General features: G+C 46.0%; 1 protein-coding gene across 2 annotated transcripts in view; it reads left to right on the top strand.

Moving 5' to 3' along the window:
- The window catches only part of TMEM132B (transmembrane protein 132B), a 416,404-nt gene that overhangs the window by 386,113 nt on the left and 12,915 nt on the right, over positions 1–17,376 (top strand). For both annotated transcript variants that reach the window (XM_082418222.1, XM_082418221.1), the window contains one exon: positions 13,931–14,136. In XM_082418222.1, the coding sequence (XP_082274348.1) occupies positions 13,931–14,136 (206 nt within the window). The remainder of the gene's footprint in view (positions 1–13,930; positions 14,137–17,376) is intronic.

Raw genomic sequence — 17,376 nt, forward strand, 5'->3', positions numbered from 1 at the left:
ATTAGCCCATGTCACACTGGCAAGGACTCCAAGTTGATCCAGGGGGTGAATTCCAGGGACTTCTGTGCTGCGGAGGCATTGCTGAGCTCCACCCCTTCCTCTGTGACTGGCTCAGCCTGGCTGGGCTATGATTTGCTGGTCTCTCTGGAAATCTTCTCCGAGAGTGTGATTCTGGACACCCAGGCTTCTCTTGGCAAGGCTGAGCCAGTCTCGTCTCTGCCAGATCTTAGCTTGGGCCTTTCAACCCCGCTCTTTTCTACATTCTGATTTTGGAGAAATTAGTGAGGTCATCGTTGGCATTTTTCTTTTTCCCTTCCCCTGGAGCCTCAGAGATAAAAAACTCTCAGCTGCCGGCTTTTATACCTTGAGGTCTCAGTTCACAGCATTCTTTGATAGAAAAGTTTCTTTTCTTAGGGAAATTTTCAGAAGTACTTTCAAGATAAGTTTGGAAAACACAAACCCTGCAGATCCCTCCTTCCCCTGAGAATATGCTTATCCTGCCACAATGCCTTTTTTTAATGTGACTAATTGATGCGCAAACCCCCGAACACCTAAGCTTGTGACTCCAGCACCTGTGCCGATGGAGCCTCGTTCCCAGCGCTTCTCTCCGCCAGGTTCAGTGTCTGCAGTCAGAGCCGGTGCAGGAGGCTAGGCAGCGTGATATGCTGGGCTCTCACCAGATAAAAAGCTCTTAATCCCACCTGGGCCACCGTTTGATGACTAGGAAGTGCTTGGATCTTTTCCTAAGCTCACAAGCGTTGGTGGTACTTTGAAAATCTCCCAATGTTGAGGGGTAAAAAGCTAAAATGAAAACATTTCCCAGATAAGCGTATGCTAAACTTTACAACAAACCGTAATCTTGGGCCTCATTTGCTGGCGTGGTTTTGATAAGGGGCACGATTTCGGAAGCACTTGTCTGTCAAGGTAGAATCACACCTTGTTGAATGCGATTTGGACAGGGATTTATCATGGAGGTGACCCAACAGGCAGAATGCAGGAATTGACTGGTGATGCTGGGCCGACGAGCCGGGAGATGAGGTTGAGTGGGAGCAGGTGTCCGCGGGTCTGTCGTGGAGGGCTGTCCTGAGCATCTCGGATGAAGGTGAGTTGAAGTTTGGGGACCGGAGGCGGCCAGTGAGGCCCGACCATCTTGTAAACACCGTACAAGACCTTCCTGTTCTATCAGTCACTGTTTTTGACAGTATTTTGCACGGGAGTCTGTCTCTTGCGCTCAGACCTCCTCGAGGGCAGAGACACTTGGGTTTGCTTTATGTCCTCAAAGCCCTGCCGGGAGCCCAGCTTGTATCGTCACTGAGTTTTAACCTCAGACTCGCTGTGACCTCTCCGTGCCTTTGAGTTGTATCCTTGTCCTCCCTGGGCTGCGCAAGGGTTGCATTCTCTGAGGTCTTTTTAGCACCAAGACTTTAAGATTCTCTAAGGAAGGCATGTGTTTTGGATGAGCTGGGAAGGGGTCTCCATTCTGCCCACGCTGGCCCCGAGATCTGCCTTTGCTGGGAGGCCTGGACGATCAGTCAGCTCCGGGCTGGGTGCTGGGCACACTGCTTCGGAGAGAGGAAGAAATAACATCCCAGCCATGGTTCAACTAGGGAAGTGAGACTGATCTGCATGAAGAATTGATAAGAATAAAGGAGGCTGAGAGCAAAGCCTCATGACCAGAACTTGAGAGTGAATTCAGGAGTCCCTTAGAGTGGGAGCTTTCAGTGTGGTGATGGGCATGATGGATGGGTGAGGAGGGAGGGGCTCACGAGACCTTCCCATTCCTGGTTGTACAGTCCTGAGCAGAGCACTTCCTCTCTCATTGATTCTGCGTAGTTCCCGTATGTCTACAAGGTACCAGGCCTTGTGCCATGAGCCTGAGCTGCAGAAAATTAAATAAGGCAACATGCTTATCCCTAAAGGCTTGCCTTATCATCTAGGAGGGGCAGAGAAGTAAGCATTACTATATTAAGTCATAGTCTATGAAGGTACAAAGGTGGATAGAAGGTTCCTCGAGCCAAGATCCCTGGACTTATCTCCTAGAAATCTTCATGAGAATTATTTGACTTTGCATATTCATTTTTTATGATAGTCTACAGACTGTGTAAGCAACATGCACCATTGTCAGTAGACCCAATCACTGCTACTTGATTTCTGTTCTAATGTTTGGATTTGTGTCCAGGATTGTACGAGGGACCCAAAGGACTTGGAGCTGTATCACATGAATAGTTTAACTCTTGAGAATTCAACTGTATGCATTTGGCCCAAAATAACGTGGTGTCCTTACATTTACATGCATACATATACACATATATGGGTAGAAACTGTGCATCTTTTAATCTGGTTATCTCTGTTCCTCTGCCTGGTAAAGTATTCGTCAGTGTATATTGGCATAAGTGGTGGGGGGCACTTGAGCACAACGGGAAGAGTCTCCCCATCTTCCAGAGGTGTGTGATGCCTTCTTCCGGTGGCCAAGCAAGCGAGTGGTGATGGTGTCAATGACCTCTTGCCTTCAGGAAGACATTAAAGACTGAACTGAGGCCTCCAAGAAACCCTTGACTAATGAAATGTTAGAAGAACTGGAAGATACTTTTACAGAAGGTGTAGGTGATAAAGCACACAGGGAGAGCCAGCACACTATAAATTGCTCGAGTGTTCTGAGCAGAGAGAAATAATTGAGTAATTTGCATATACCACCCATCTGTACAATTGCATGCTACCTATAGTTTTATATATATATGTCTTATATATATATACATATATATATATATCTTACGCATACATGTTACTACATATTCTTTGTATTAAAAATCATAAATGCTGTGCCTGGTGAATGAAAATAGGGATTTTCTTGTATAATACTGGTTGGGTGCAATTTTGCTTCAGTTAACTTTAGAACCCAACTGCCATTTGCATGGGACCTTGAGAAAAGAAAGAGGTATGTTATAGGCAAATGCTATATTTGTGCCAGCTGAAGGCCAATTGACATTACAGATGAAGGAGCAGAAACTCAGGTTAAATTACCTGCTCAGAATCACCCGGTATTATTCAGCACACTTCAGTAATGTTCTAGGGGGGAATAAAAGATGATGGAGGTGGTATGTTTACTTATCGAAGGGAAGGGGTAGACAGTTATGACTCAGAGAGGGGAATGCCTCTGACCAGCGAAAGCATAGTCTGGGGACCCACTGGGGACAGGAGTGCTGTTATGTCCTAGAGCTTCTTATTGTATAAATCTTACTGTATAAACTTTAATGAGGGAACTTAGTCACCAGGAGCACATAGCTGTTTGCTAGAGTCAGGCAGGCCTCTTTTTAATAAAGCAGCTTAAATTTAACTCAAACTGGTTACTTTAGATACAACGGAATCCCCCTAGCGCCCTAAGTGGCAGTTTTTATTATACTTCTGCCTAAAGACTGAGACTTTTGCCCCATAGGGGAGACAGAGGATATGGAACTGTGTAGAGTTTTTGCAGTGGCTGCTGTCCCCCTCCTGAGCCAGATGTCCCGGGGATGCCGCTAGCTCTTCCCTTGAGGGCCCGATGGGACTCGTAGAGCAAGCCCGGGGGGTACAAGCTCCGTTGTTTACAGGCTCTAAAGCTTCACACTCACACCAGCCCCTGCGGGGCCTTTAGCAAGTCAGCGCAGTTTTTCCCTTGGATTCTTTTTTTTTCTAGCTTATATGGCATCCAGCACGGTCCACCCTGGGGAAGCAAATGCTCGATTTCTCTTCCTCCCTATGGGCATGTGTCTGTCTCCAGATTCCAGGTTAGTTTGTAGCCCTGCATCAGCAGTTCTCTGATGGGTTTAAGAAAAGCTTTTAATTTGCAGTTTGGTAAGGGCAAGAGAAGTGCTCTTTTCAGCCATCTACCTCTCTGAACTGAAACTGGAACTTGGCTGACTTGATTTTGTCTCTGATTTTTATCAAGCAGAGGATAAGCCAGGCCCCTCATTTTAAGAATACTTTAAGTGAAAACTAAGAATGAACTGAATATAGAGAGGGGGTCAGCGGTTACTGCAGCAGCTATTTGACCAATAGAAAAGGACAGTGTTGGGTCAGAATACACCGCTTGGGACACTGGCCTTCCATTACTGGCTAGGTGACCTAACTGAGCGTTAGTCTCCTCATCTGTAAAATGGGTAAAGGATAACTTTCCCACAATGCTCCAGTGCAGGAATTTTTTCAAATTAAGGGCCGGTTTTTATGGGATCTCACCAGCATTTTGTAAAAAGTGAAGGAATAGAATGGACTGGAATGGAATGGCACAGAGTGGAGTGGAGTGGAATAGAATGGGATGGGATGGAACAGAATAGAAAGTTCAGAGTGACTTGGATGTAATGAGGTTAAGTATTTTTTCATGAAACTTTGGCTTTTGCCTTTATGTATACTTTTTGTGTATTGGTCCTAATGTAGGATGTATTTTCTAATGTGGGTTGTGCTTCAAACACTATTTGAGACACATTGTCATAGACTGTATCAGTTAGTTACAGCTGCATAACAAACAGCCCCAGTATCTTAGTCACATGCCACCACGAGCTTTTTGTTATTGCTCACAGGTCTTCAGGTCAGCTGGGGTTCACCTCATCAAGGTTGCAGACACCAAGAGGGCAAACCCAATCCTTTAACTGTGTTTTTGAGGTTTTTTTAACTTTTTATTTTATATTGGAGTAGAGCTGATTAACAATGTTGTGTTAGGTTCAGGTGTACAGCAAAGTGAGTCAGTTATACATATACATGTATCTATTCTTTTTCAAATTCTTTTCCCATTTAAGTTGTTACATAATATTGAGCAGAGTTCCCTGTTCTGTGTTTTAAGTATTTTATGGAGAATTTTTTGTTAAAATTCTGCTGGGCAAAAGGAGTCATTTGCCCAAACCCAATATTGTTGAGATAAAGCATATTTTACCTCTGGTGGGGGGAACCACAAATTCACAAGGCAAAGGGTGAGGGTGCAGTGTTGGGTATGGCACTGAAATCTACCACATCAGGCAATCGAGAATATCAGGTGGAAGGGGAAATTCCCTGGCGGTCCAGTGGTTAGGACTCTGTGCTCTCACTGCTGAGGGCCCGGGTTCGATCCCTGGTCAGGTAACTAAAATCCCACAAGCCATGTGGTACGGCCAAAAAAAAAAAGAGAGAGAAACTGTCAAGTGGGATGATGTTTTATAAATTGTAAAATGCTGCATGTGTCAGGTTTCGTCTTTAAAGGTGTACCCCTGCTTCCTCCCTTCCTCCTTCCCATCTTTCCCCCTGCCATCAGGGTGAAGAGAAAGGTCATACATATGTAAGAGAATTCCTCACTTATCTTCACCTTTGGGTCCCGAAAATGTTCCTTGATGTCTCCTTCTTACTTCTGAGAAAGACTTCCCTCTATTTTGCTGCCAGTGTGCAATCTATTAATTTGCATGTCTGTATATGTTGATTTTTTCCTGTTTCCAGTTTTTGTAACTAGACTGAAAAATCTCTCTAGACACGACTTGTTCTCTTCTGTACTTTACCTTCTTGTTACACAACAGGTATTTGGTCAGGGGTGTTGGAAGACAGTATTATATCAGTGACTTATATTTAGTGATCACTCAGGAAATGGTGATTTTATTTGATTGTTTTTTGCCTGAAGCTCCAGGCGACAGGCAACTCATTTCTTCTCTCACCTCAGTCTCCGAACTCAGAGTGGATATTTGGTGAGTTTGGCATTAGTACAGGGCCGTTGGGTTGTACAATGCATGCTGGAAACTCTTGTGTCGACTTAGCATGGAAGAGCTGGACCGAAGATCAGCGCTCAGAAAACACTTGCTGTCTGTTAAGTGATTTTTGTGGTTCATCTTATTTAACACTTAGGGCAGGAATTATCATCCCTTGTCTCATTTCTCTGTTCCCTGTTCTGGAAAACGTCCTTGCAAAAGCTTTCCGTGTCACACTCCCCCACCTCCCATTGTGTCATGAACCCACACCATCAGAGGTTTGCCTCTTCTCCGCTGAAGTCCCTTTGTCAAGGTGTCCAGGGTTCACGGCCAATTCCAACGGTTAGCTTTCAGTCCACAACTGACTCGACTTCCTCTCAGTGTTTGATATCAATCCCACCCTGTCTTCAGAGAATCTTCACCACCTACCTCTGAGATACCATTTTCTCTATGGCCTTTCCTTTTTTTTTCTTTTTAGTTTTTTAAAATTTTTTGGCCATGCCGCGCGGCACGTGGGATCTTAGTTCCACGAGCAGGGATCAAACCCGAGCAGGGATCGAACCCGAGCTCCCTGCAGTGGAAGCATGGAGTCTTAACCACTGGATCACCAGAAGTCCCCCTGGCTCTTCCTTTTTAACAAATTGGCCCCATATTGTCAGGTCCTTATATTCATGACCTCTAAGTGTTAGCAGGCTCAAGTCTGAAATGTGGGATATTATTCAATCTCCTGGCTTTAAATACTGCATATGCTGGCGTAATCCAAATTTATTTCTTCAGCTTGAGCCCTTCTCCATGGACTCTGTACTTGTGCTTCCAACTTCTTACCTAACATCTTCATTCAGATGTCTAAGAAGCCTTTCACATTTAATATTTTTGAAATGGAACTCCTGATTCTTTCTCTCTTCCCCAAGTCTGCCTTCCTGCAGGCCTCCCTTATCACAGGGATGGCAATGCCATTTTTCTGGTTGCTCGGGCCAGAAACCTAGCAGTCATCTGTGGCTTCTCCTTCCCTCACACCCGACAGCCACTCCAGTAGCAGCTCCTGCCAGGGCTGCCTTCAAAGGCATCCTGAGCCCGACCACATCTCATTCCCTCCATCACACCAGCCTGATGGGAACCTCCTTCACGTCTCTGTTGCATGCGCTCCCCTTCTGCCATTCCTGCTAGAGGTATCCTGTCACATCGTCCAATCATGCTACTTCCTTGCTCCCAAACCCCACAGCTTCCCATGATACTTACACAGTGACGTGCAACCCAGCGCCCCTGGTTACTTTTGTGCTCCCTTGCCCTCCTTTTTGGTCCTTGACTATGGCAGGAACATACCTGTCTCAGGGCCTTTGCACTTCCTGACCTTCTGCATGTGCTCGTGACTCACTTCCTCCCTTCATTCAGGTCTCTACTCAAATGTGACCTCTCCAGGGAGGCCTTCCCTGCCCATTCTAACTAAAACCATTATCACTGTTTTCTTACCTTGCTTGATTTTCCTTTTAAGCCCATCTCGCTACCTGATATTACATTTATATCTAGGTGTGTGTTGAGTTTGTCTGTCTCCTCCATTCCGCAGTCAGTTCCATCAGGGCAAGGACTGTATTGTTCATCACTCTATCCCCAGCACCTAGGACAGTTCCTGGGTCTTAGTTGACATTAAATAAATATTGATTAAATGAATGAATGATTTATTCTTATTTTACAGATGAGGGATCTGCGGCAGAGAAAAGCTATGTCAAAATACCCTGGGACTCCAAGCTTGCTCTCTCCATCCTCCAGTGATAGGATGGGAGGGAGTCCAAGCTGAAAACTTCGGGTACCCATGGGTTCGCAGATGCAGAATCTGAGCCTGGAGATAGGGAGTGACTTATTCAGGTATGATGAGGGGAAGAGTTTGGACAAGGACCCAGGTTACTGGACCTCAGGCTGAGGCACCGAGCTGCTGCTTCCAGCTCCTTCTCCCTGGATTTGAGTACTAACTCTCAATCTGGTCTCTAATTAATTGATACCTCATGCTTACTGACACATCAGTGGTGGCCTGGGGCCAGGGGCAGAGGGAGCAATGGACCGAAAAGGGGCACAAGGGATGTCTCGGGAGGCTGGGAGTGTTCTGTGTCCGAGCATGACAGTGGTTTCACAGCGTATGCACCGTCAATCTCATCCACGTGTACCCTCCAAACGGATACGGTGCATTGAACAGAAATTACACCTTGGTGAGTTTCATTAAAAAAAACCCCAACGTGTGTATTTAGGTCTTGCCTTTCCCCATCAGTTCTTCCTTCTGTGGGCTGTACGGAGGGGGTAACACACAGTTTGAGGACCCCCTGCCCCCCGATTCAGAGGACCTGAGTGCGAATCCCTGCTCTGCCCCTCACCAGCTGTGATCTCTGCGCAAGCTGTCTCTCCTGGGCCTCAGTTTCCCCATCTATGATATAGGGACAAAACACTTAACAAATGGGACTTTTGGAGGATTTAATGGCTATCATTCTATGTAAAGTTTTCAAAACAATGCATGATGCATAGTGAACACTCAGTACATGATAGCTATTATTTTTGCTCATTGTACTTCTTGGGGATATAAAAGCTCAAGGTAAAATAAATATTTTTTGAGTATCCACTGCTCCTCAGACACAATGTACCTGCTAAACTTGGTAATAAATACAAGATGTTTGATTTGATAATTGAATTGAAAGGTGTTTTTTCTTTTTTCTTTTTTTATTTATTTTCTTTTTAAAGGAATTCCTTTATTTTTATTTATTTATTTATTTTTGGCTGTGTTGGGTCTTCGTTTCTGTGCGAGGGCTTTCTCTAGTTGCGGCAAGCGGGGGCCACTCTTCATCGCGGTGTGCGGGCCTTTCACTGTCGTGGCCTCTCTTGTTGCAGAGCACAGGCTCCAGACGCGCAGGCTCAGTAGTTGTGGCTCACGGGCTTAGTCGCTCCGCGGCATGTGGGATCTTCCCAGACCAGGGCTCGAACCCGTGTCCCCTGCATTCGCAGGCAGATTCTCAACCACTACGCCACCAGGGAAGCCCCAAAGGTGTTTCTTCTTTACACAGTTTCTTTTTGCCTATCTTAATATGTAATTCAGCATTTATTGTGAATTTGTGAGAGGCATACTCTTTGATTATATAGCTTTCCCCCCCATTACTCAAATCTTTTTATTCTTCATGAATACCCAAACACACATAACATATATTTATAAAATTAGTATTAACGCGTCCATATAATTTTTAAAAATTTTAATTTTATTGAAGTATAGTTGATTTACGATGTTGTGTTAGTTTCAGGTGTACAGTCAAGTGATTCAGTTATATAAGTGGGTCCATATAATTTTAACTCCATCATTTTTTCACTAAGTATTATATCATGATGATTTTTCCTTTTTCTTAAATTTTATTTAAATTTATTCTAGGATTCATAGTGTTTAATTTGTATGCACTACTATTTCTTGAACTAGGCATTGTTTCATTTTTATTTTCATTACGAACACTGCAGAAGGCACCCTTCACTTTATTCAGCTTAAACAAACACCATTTACCCTTGTTTAACTGCTCTTACCAAGTTGCCAAGGCGAGAGACTGCTTCCATTGCCATGATGATGTAGCTTTTTTCTTTCTAACACATTTCTCAAGGCGGGGGAGGGGTTAAGAGGGAAGCCTTGTACAGCAGGGGCAGCTGCTACGGTGCAGACACAGCCGTCTGGCAGACTCAGAGGGAGGGCACTGATACACAGACTCAATTCTTGCTTCTCTTCTAAATAGAAAATGAAGCGAACGCTGTGTCTCACAAGATCCCCAAAGGAAACATATTTACATCGGGAGACCACCGTTGGCCTCTATGACTCTAAAGTACTGTAACTGTGAAAGTGTAATTTGACAGCAAAACAATGAACCTCTGAAGGCAGCCTTCCTAAAATGACATTGACAAGCCATCTAGCACATGCTCACAGATCAACCTGGCACGAACCGTCATTTTCAATCTCCACTTTCCTGTCCTCGGCCCTTCTTATATTAGGATTCACAGCATTTGCTGTTCCAGCTTCCTCTGGGGGCTCAGAGAGCCCTGAAGGTTTCTTCTGGATGAGTGGTGGGAAGCTCACTCTAATCTTTACCTCGCAGTGTCTACCTGTCTCTTCCAAAAGCACACACACCCTCACCGTGTGACATGACACAGGTCAGGTCTCTCAGTTCCTAGCCAGAAGGCCGAATTCGCCACGGGGAATCCAAATTTCTCAGCTCATTGACCTCAGACTTCTTTAGGATTTGGACTAGGTTTCTTCTACCAGTCTATCTCCTCTCATGATATCCAAGAACATGATAACACTGCCTAAGGCACCTTCTCCCACTTCTAACCCAGACACAGGCTACTCCTGGGGCACAAGAATGAATGGAACCCAGAGGAAACCAGTGACATATTCACATTGAACACCTATGTATTGAACACTTTATGTGGGCCATCCCTGCGCTAGAAGTGGAGACACAGGAGATAAGAGGAGACAGGTCCGTGGTCTCAAGCAGATCACTTTCAGGTGGAGAACAGAGATAGGAAACATCTGCAGGAGCATGCAGAGAGTGATAAATATTGAAAAGTAAATCATAAAATATAACACGGATAGAGCAATCCCGTGTAACTAACATAGTGTAAGCCATATGACTTAAGCAATGCGAATAGTATAATATACTGTCAGTAACACAGAAATAGTGTAAATATAGTTTACATAGTAGCACACACAGTAACTTAGATAGAGGAGAGTAGTAGAGTGACCAAGTGAGGGGCGTGCAACTTTACATTAGAAATGACTCAAGCAATCCCTTCTGAGGAGTGACATTTGAGCTGAGTTCTTACATAATTTATGCCACTTTTGGTGGCAAATAACAAAATACCATGGACCAAAATGGCTTTGACGACAACAGAAAGAAAAACACATGATAAGAAGTTGAAAAGTCAGGTGGTTCCAGGTGGGCTGGTCCGGTGGTCCATCCAGGTGGTCCCTGAGGATGTGCTTCCTTCCGTCTTTCTCTCCTTCCATGCTTGCCGTGTCAGCCTGGTCCTTGGCCAGCCCTCCAAGGCTCTGAGATCACCACTGCAGCCCCTGCTGTCACCTCCCATGTGGCAGCATCCAGTGGGAGAAGGAGGCACCACTTTCTGGGCATCTCGGAGCCAGGAGGCCCTTCCCAGAATCCCCAGCAGACTCCTGATGCCTCCTTGGCCAGAACTGTGTCACATGCCTTTCCCTAAGCCAGTCACTGGCAGGGAGCATGGCTGGGCAGAGAAGAGGAAGATGTGCACGTGTGTATGTGATGGGGCAGCGGTGCTGGTGTGTGATTGAGTGGCCCATAGACAGCCAGTTATATCTGCCTCAGACCTGAACGACAGGCAGGTCTCAGTCACGGGGCGGTCGTGGTAAGGCCTTCGGATGGGGATAAGCTCTGGAGAGCCAAGGGAGAGAAGACCTATGGGGGACTGGTGGGGATTCTGTGCAGGGGGCGGGGAGGGAAGTGCAAAGGGAGCCTGGAGAAGGAGGTAGTGCCAGGTCCTTAGGTCTTGTGAGCTGTGATAGGAGTTTGGACTTTGTCCCGTGTGCCGTGGGAAGTCTCTGGGGGGGACTGGCCTGAACAGGCAGGGGAAGGAGCACCGGGCCAGGCGTCAGCAGTCCTGGGGGGGCTGGCTGGCATCATTACGCACACAGGTAAAGCCCTGGGAAGTGATGTTCCCTTTCTCTACACTGGATTCAGTCCAGGTGAAATGAGTATCATCGTGCCCGCCCCGCAGAGTTATTTGTGGGGATTAAGGCTTTGAGAGGCGAGGAAGAGTATTGCAGGCAGTGAGGTCCTGTACCAATAAGAGATACCTACTGCAGTTGAGTCTCATTATTTGCAGTCGTTACGTCTTAGAAAGTCACTGCAAACACTGAATTAGCAGATACCAAACCATTCCTTCTAGAGGAAATACACACATGCACACATGCATACATCTCATATAGATCATAATAATCCTGAAAATTCAGGACAGTTGAGGTCTGTACTGTAGAAGGTAGGATGGGGAAAGTTCTAGCAAGAGGTGATGCCCACCTGAGCCAGGAGAAGCTGAGGGCAGAGCCCCCTACTGCATCCGCTGTAGAGTTCTTGTCAATAAGGAACCTTGTTCTCTTGAGCTGGGTCTGCAGGTAGCCACTGAGTCCGGGGGTCTCTAGGGGTCTCATCGAATGTCTCCCGGGGCAGTGCTCTGGAGGGGAGGCAGGGGTTTCTCTAGAATGGGCCCTCCACCCCTTTCCAAGTACTTGAGGAAGGGCGGTCGGGCTCAGCGTTGGGTCAGCATTGCAGGCACTTAAAATAACATGGCGCTCCATTCCATTTTCTGCTCTAATAGAAACTCTCGTTCTGATTGCTCTCTTTACAATCCTGGGCACAATAAGGCAGATTGACATCCCTCAAACATGCCCTAAAAGACAGCTGATTTGCTTGTCTCATGGTTTTTCTTCTCCCTTTTAAAAAGTAAAGCAGACAAAGAGAGGGGACGGGCGAAGTAGATCCTTTTAAGCTTCGAAAAGTGATTGAATTGTCTTTTTTCAGCTCCCACTGGAATTTCAGGGGGAGAAACACACTAGCTGCCACTTTCCACTGCCATCTGAGGGCAGATTTGCTGCTCAGAGTAGTAGAGCCTGGAGGGCAAGGGACTGTGGAGGGCTAAGTTCTGACAGGATGGGAAGGCGGCTCCCCAGATGAGCTCAGCCTGACGCACAGGTTCCCTCCAGCAGTGCGGCTCTTTGCTTTGTGGCCCAGGGTTATCAGGTCAGTGTCACTGTGATTTCTGCCCATCTTCCCGTTAGTGGCCTTGGTTAATTATGCTTAAAGATTCCTAAAGACGTTGGTGCCATTGTGAGGCGGCAATGGCAGGGACCTGTGTCTGCGAGGCTGATGCAGGAAGGGCTTTAAGCATCTCGTTAGTTATCTTCTCTTCGGTCTTTGATTTCACCCTACAATGAACCAGGCTCATCTTCTCCTTCTCGTGGGAGCAAATTCACATTCACGCCCTTTTTTGGGGGGAGGAGAGAGGTGATGATAATTTGTCCCAAACGACACAGAGGTTTGTTCTTTGACTTTCGACCTCGGCACTGCTGGCCTTGCTCTGAGCCGTTCACCTGGTCACATGGAGGGGGCAGTTGGACGTGTGCACCTGGGGCTTGGAAGGGAGGCCTGGGCTGCAGGTACTGATTCAGGTGAGGAAGGGGAGGTCAAAAGTGAGTCTTCATTTGTGGCTTGCAAAGCGGGCTGCCTGGTGGCATTCCAGGTGAGCTGGGGAGTCCTGACAGCGGCCCAGCACCGCACGGTACCCCTAAAAGTAGTGTGTGACCTCCAGCCAGTGACGTCGCATTGCTGGCCTCAGGTTCTTCATCTGTAAAATGAGATTGTGGACCCCTGGCAGTTTTGTGATTCTGTGCTGAACTGAGTGTTGGTTTTGTGTCTTCTGCACATAACGTGACCTTTGCTCCCTCCTCGCTCTCCCCACCCAGATACATACATAAAAGCCATTCGTTCTCCTGATGGTCCAGGAGAGAAAGTCATCAACATTTTCCTTGCTTATCCGGAAGATGTGAAGTGAAATGGGGGCTTACGTTGTCTAACAGCCAACCCGCGAATGCCTGCACGCTAAAGGGTGCCTCCACGTGCTGAGTCAGAAGTCTGTAACAAAATGCCGCATCCTCACCTCCATCCTGCAAAATTATAGTGTAATGGGGCAAAAATAATTATACCACATTTCTAGTGCATTCCGTGAGTATTTTCCTGCAAGGATTTTAATCTAGTGCAAAGCTCTCTTGGTTTTTCAGGGAAAAAAAGATCCCCTTTATGGCTCGACCGAAGTGTTGTTTTAGTAACATATAGATACCTTTTAAGCATCTCCAGATATGGTGCAAGAGTGAAATGTGTTGCAAGTGGCGTTTGATTAGCGGTGGTTTGAGTACATAAAGGAGGTGAGGTAAAGGGAAAAAAACACACACAAAAGGCAACAAAGGTTATGGAACTCCATTATGTTTATGATTTTACTTGTCAGTAGTTCGTAATACAGAATGGTTTTCCTGGGGTCTGTTTATCAGCGTTTGTCCCTAATTAGTGCCTACAAATTACCTTTTGTTCGAGTCACGTTCTCCTGGCTGTCTTGAGTCTCATAAATCAGAGCTGCTGCAGCTCATGAACTTTCATTGTCAGGTTTTGCACGTGCTTTTTCCTGCTGATGCATCTGGAGATTCTATCCCCTCCCCCAAGGTCTCCAACGGCTGCGATTCGATTTTTGCAAATGGGAAGGAGATGAAGAGCAAAGTGGACACGATCGTGAACTTCACCCACCAGCACTTCACCTCCCAGTTAGAGATCACCGTCTGGGCGCCCAGACTCCCCCTGCAGGTCGAGATCTCGGATACGGAGCTGAGCCAGATCAAAGGGTGGAGAATCCCAGTGGCTTCCAACCGAAGGTGAGGAACCAAGGGGGTGGGGGGGATGAAGTTCATTGAGGACTGTGGGTCTGAGGTTCCTGGGGCTCAGATCTGAGGCAAATGTCCTCAGGGACCCAGGCCCTAGGGAAGCTGCATCCACAGTGGGTAATAGTGGGATTGGAGTTCGGATGGATCTGACTTGGGTACTTACTTTGACAGGAGGCGATCATAATGGGGATAATAATCATCTCTACCTCGTAGAATAGTTGCTAGGATTCAGTAAAACGATGCAACACATAAGAAGCACCTAGCACAAGGCCTGGCATTTAAGGGACTAGCTCTTTTTCTATTCCCTCCTTCCCTGTTCTTCTTTCCTACCTTACCTCAGTTTCCTGCTTGTAAATGTCGACCGTCCTCTATGGAGCACAGTACAATGGTTAAGTTGTGGGCTCTGGAATAAGGCCACCGAGTTTCACCCTGGCTTTCTCACGTATAGCTGTGTGACCTTGGGCAAGTCACTTAACCGCTCTCTTCCTGTTTCTTCATCTATAAATTGGAGATGACAATAGAGTTACTGAATAGAGTTATCCCAAGAATTCAGTGAAAGGATACATCCTGCAGTAGACAGAATTCTAAAGATAACATCCCTTCAAGAGTCCCATCTCCTGCTTATTCAATCAAGCACAAATCTGGGACTGCTGTGAAAGGATTTTACAGATGTAATTAAAATTCTAAATCCGTTAATCTTAAAATATGGAGATTATCCAGGTGGGCCTGACCCATCAGTTGAGCCCTTTGAAAGCAGAAAGTTTTCTCTAGCTGATAAATGGTACCATACAGTATGAAACCTTTAAGAATGGACATATTTCTATTCAGCATAATTCCCTTGAGATCCACCCCAGTCGTTGCATGTTTCCATAATTCATTTATTTATTTTGCTGAGTGTAGCCCCTGGTAGGGAGTATCACAGTTTGCTTAATCATGCATCCACGGAAGGACACGTGTTTTTTCCAGTGTGGGGCTATTTTGGATAGAGATGCTATGACAAAAGCTTGACATACAAGCTTTTGTCTGAATGTAGATTTTCATTTTTCTGGGGAAGATGCCCGAGAGGGGAATTGTTGGGTTGTATGTTAAGGGCATATCTAGTTTTAAAGGAAACTGCCAAACTGTTTTCCAGAGAGGCTGCTCCATTTTTCATTTCCACCAGCAGTGTGTTAAGTCATCCAGTTACACCTCTACATCCTTACCAGTGCTTCAAAAGGTTATCTGCAGTGTGGTACCATTTATGATGATATAGGAAAGAGAAAGCAGATTAGTGGTTGCCATGAGTTAGAGATGGTGTAGAGGTATAAGGCAGTACACAGGACACCCCTGTGGTGACGGACCAGTTCTGTATCTCAGTTATGGTGATGGTTACATGAATCTGCATGTGATAAAAATCACATAGAACTACATATACACACATACAAATGGGTATTCATTAACCTGTCGAAATCTGAATAAGCTCTGTGGTTGGTACCAATGTCAATTTGCTGGTCTGGGTATTGTACCACAGGTATGCAAGATGTTAAATCTGGGGGGCTGGGTAAAGAGTGTACAGGACCTCCCTGTATGATTTTTTAAACTTTCAATGAATTTGAAATGACCTCGAAATTTAAAGTTTTTTTTTTAACACGACAGAATGCAATTGTTTTATTAATATGGTATTTCTAAAACTTCATTTATTCACTCACCACTTTTATGAGACTGCAACTTTTGAGTACCACCTAGAATATACTTACTACTATTCTTTTTTCAGTTTTATCTATTTATTTAAGAGAAACTCCAAATCACTATCAAAAATAGCCAACTAGTAAAAATTAATGCAAAGAAAATAAAATATTGTTATTAAATTCTGAGTAGATACAGTTGTTTGTCTGAATTTGTCTTTATGAGCTGGGAGAGACTAGGTATCAGAGAGCCCTTAAAGATCGCCTGGCACCAAACAGAGACGTTCCCTGTGATAGAATCAGGAGGATTGAAAACTAAAATGGAAATAACCTTTCTGTATGTCAGTCAGTGTTTTTAGTGCCACCTAAAATCATCCCACTTAACAGCAAGGATACTTACCCCTCACTTTGGGAAATCCAAATTGCTAGGTGCTGGTGAAATTTTTTTCCTGTAACTAATAATCTAATAATCTAAACTCAAATTAATTTTCCCATTTTAGAGAGTGTTGAGAAAAAAAAAATAATCTCATTTCTTTTACCAGTCAGGTCTGAATTAAACTCAGTCTAAGCAATCTCCCCCCAGTATGATAATTTACTTTATATACATCACTAATAGAAGGTGGTAGAACCTGTGAAAGCTAGTTTTACTTTTCTAACCTTGAGGGTTAACCTTTCAGGGAGGTGGAATGACATATTGTTAAGAAAGTGTGTTTCAGAAGTGACATGGCGCTCGTCCCAATCTGCTAATAACGAGCTCTCTGGGCCTCAGATTAACTGCTCTGAGCCTTGGTTTCTTCATGTAGAAACGGGAGCGTGCTTTGGGGCTGTTGTGAAGAGGAATGAAGTCCGTTATAAAAAGGGAGAGAAGGGGACATCTCTGGTGGTCCAGTGGTTAGGGCTCCACGCTTTCACTGCCGAGGGCCCGGGTTCGGTCCCTGGTTGGGGAACTGAGGTTCCACAAGCTCTGCGGGGCAGCCAAAAAATTTTTTTTTAATTTTTAGACAAAGGGAGAGGACACCAGTAGAGGGACAGTGGCCAGGCTTGGACTCCGCGTCGAGGTGACCGGCTGTGCGGCTGTGACCCAGTGGCCCCTTCTCTCTGTGCCTGGGTTTCCTCCCTGGCGAGATCAGCTCCTAGAACACCCTGTTCCTCGGGGCCTGTGCAGATGACGGGGGTCACTTGTGTGTGGCTGGCAGGTGGCACGTGGCCCACTGACGTCAGCTCTTTACAGGAGCACGCAGGGCAGGACCCGGCACACGCGGGGTCTCACCCGCGCGTATAAGTCTCTGCCCCTCTCTCCCCTGACCCAAGACCCACCCACCGAGGGCCACAGACCAGTCAGCCGCCATCAAACCAGCTCCTTTCGTAAAGGACACGGGACAGGTGCATCTCGAGGAGAAGGTTCTAGAATGGCCGAGCCAGAGAGGGTTTCTCAGGGCGGGTGTGGGCAGGCGAGTAGGGGGAAAGCAGGAAGGGGGGGAAGCCAGGACGCAGGTGCCAGACGTGGTTCAGTAGTTTCAACAGCTCTGCGGGTCGGCGGCCACTCAGATCAGGGCGGATGGGAGGT

This window comes from Balaenoptera physalus, assembly GCF_965194825.1.
Source record: "Balaenoptera physalus genome assembly, chromosome: 12".
In the NCBI taxonomy this organism is placed as follows: Eukaryota; Metazoa; Chordata; class Mammalia; order Artiodactyla; family Balaenopteridae; genus Balaenoptera; species Balaenoptera physalus.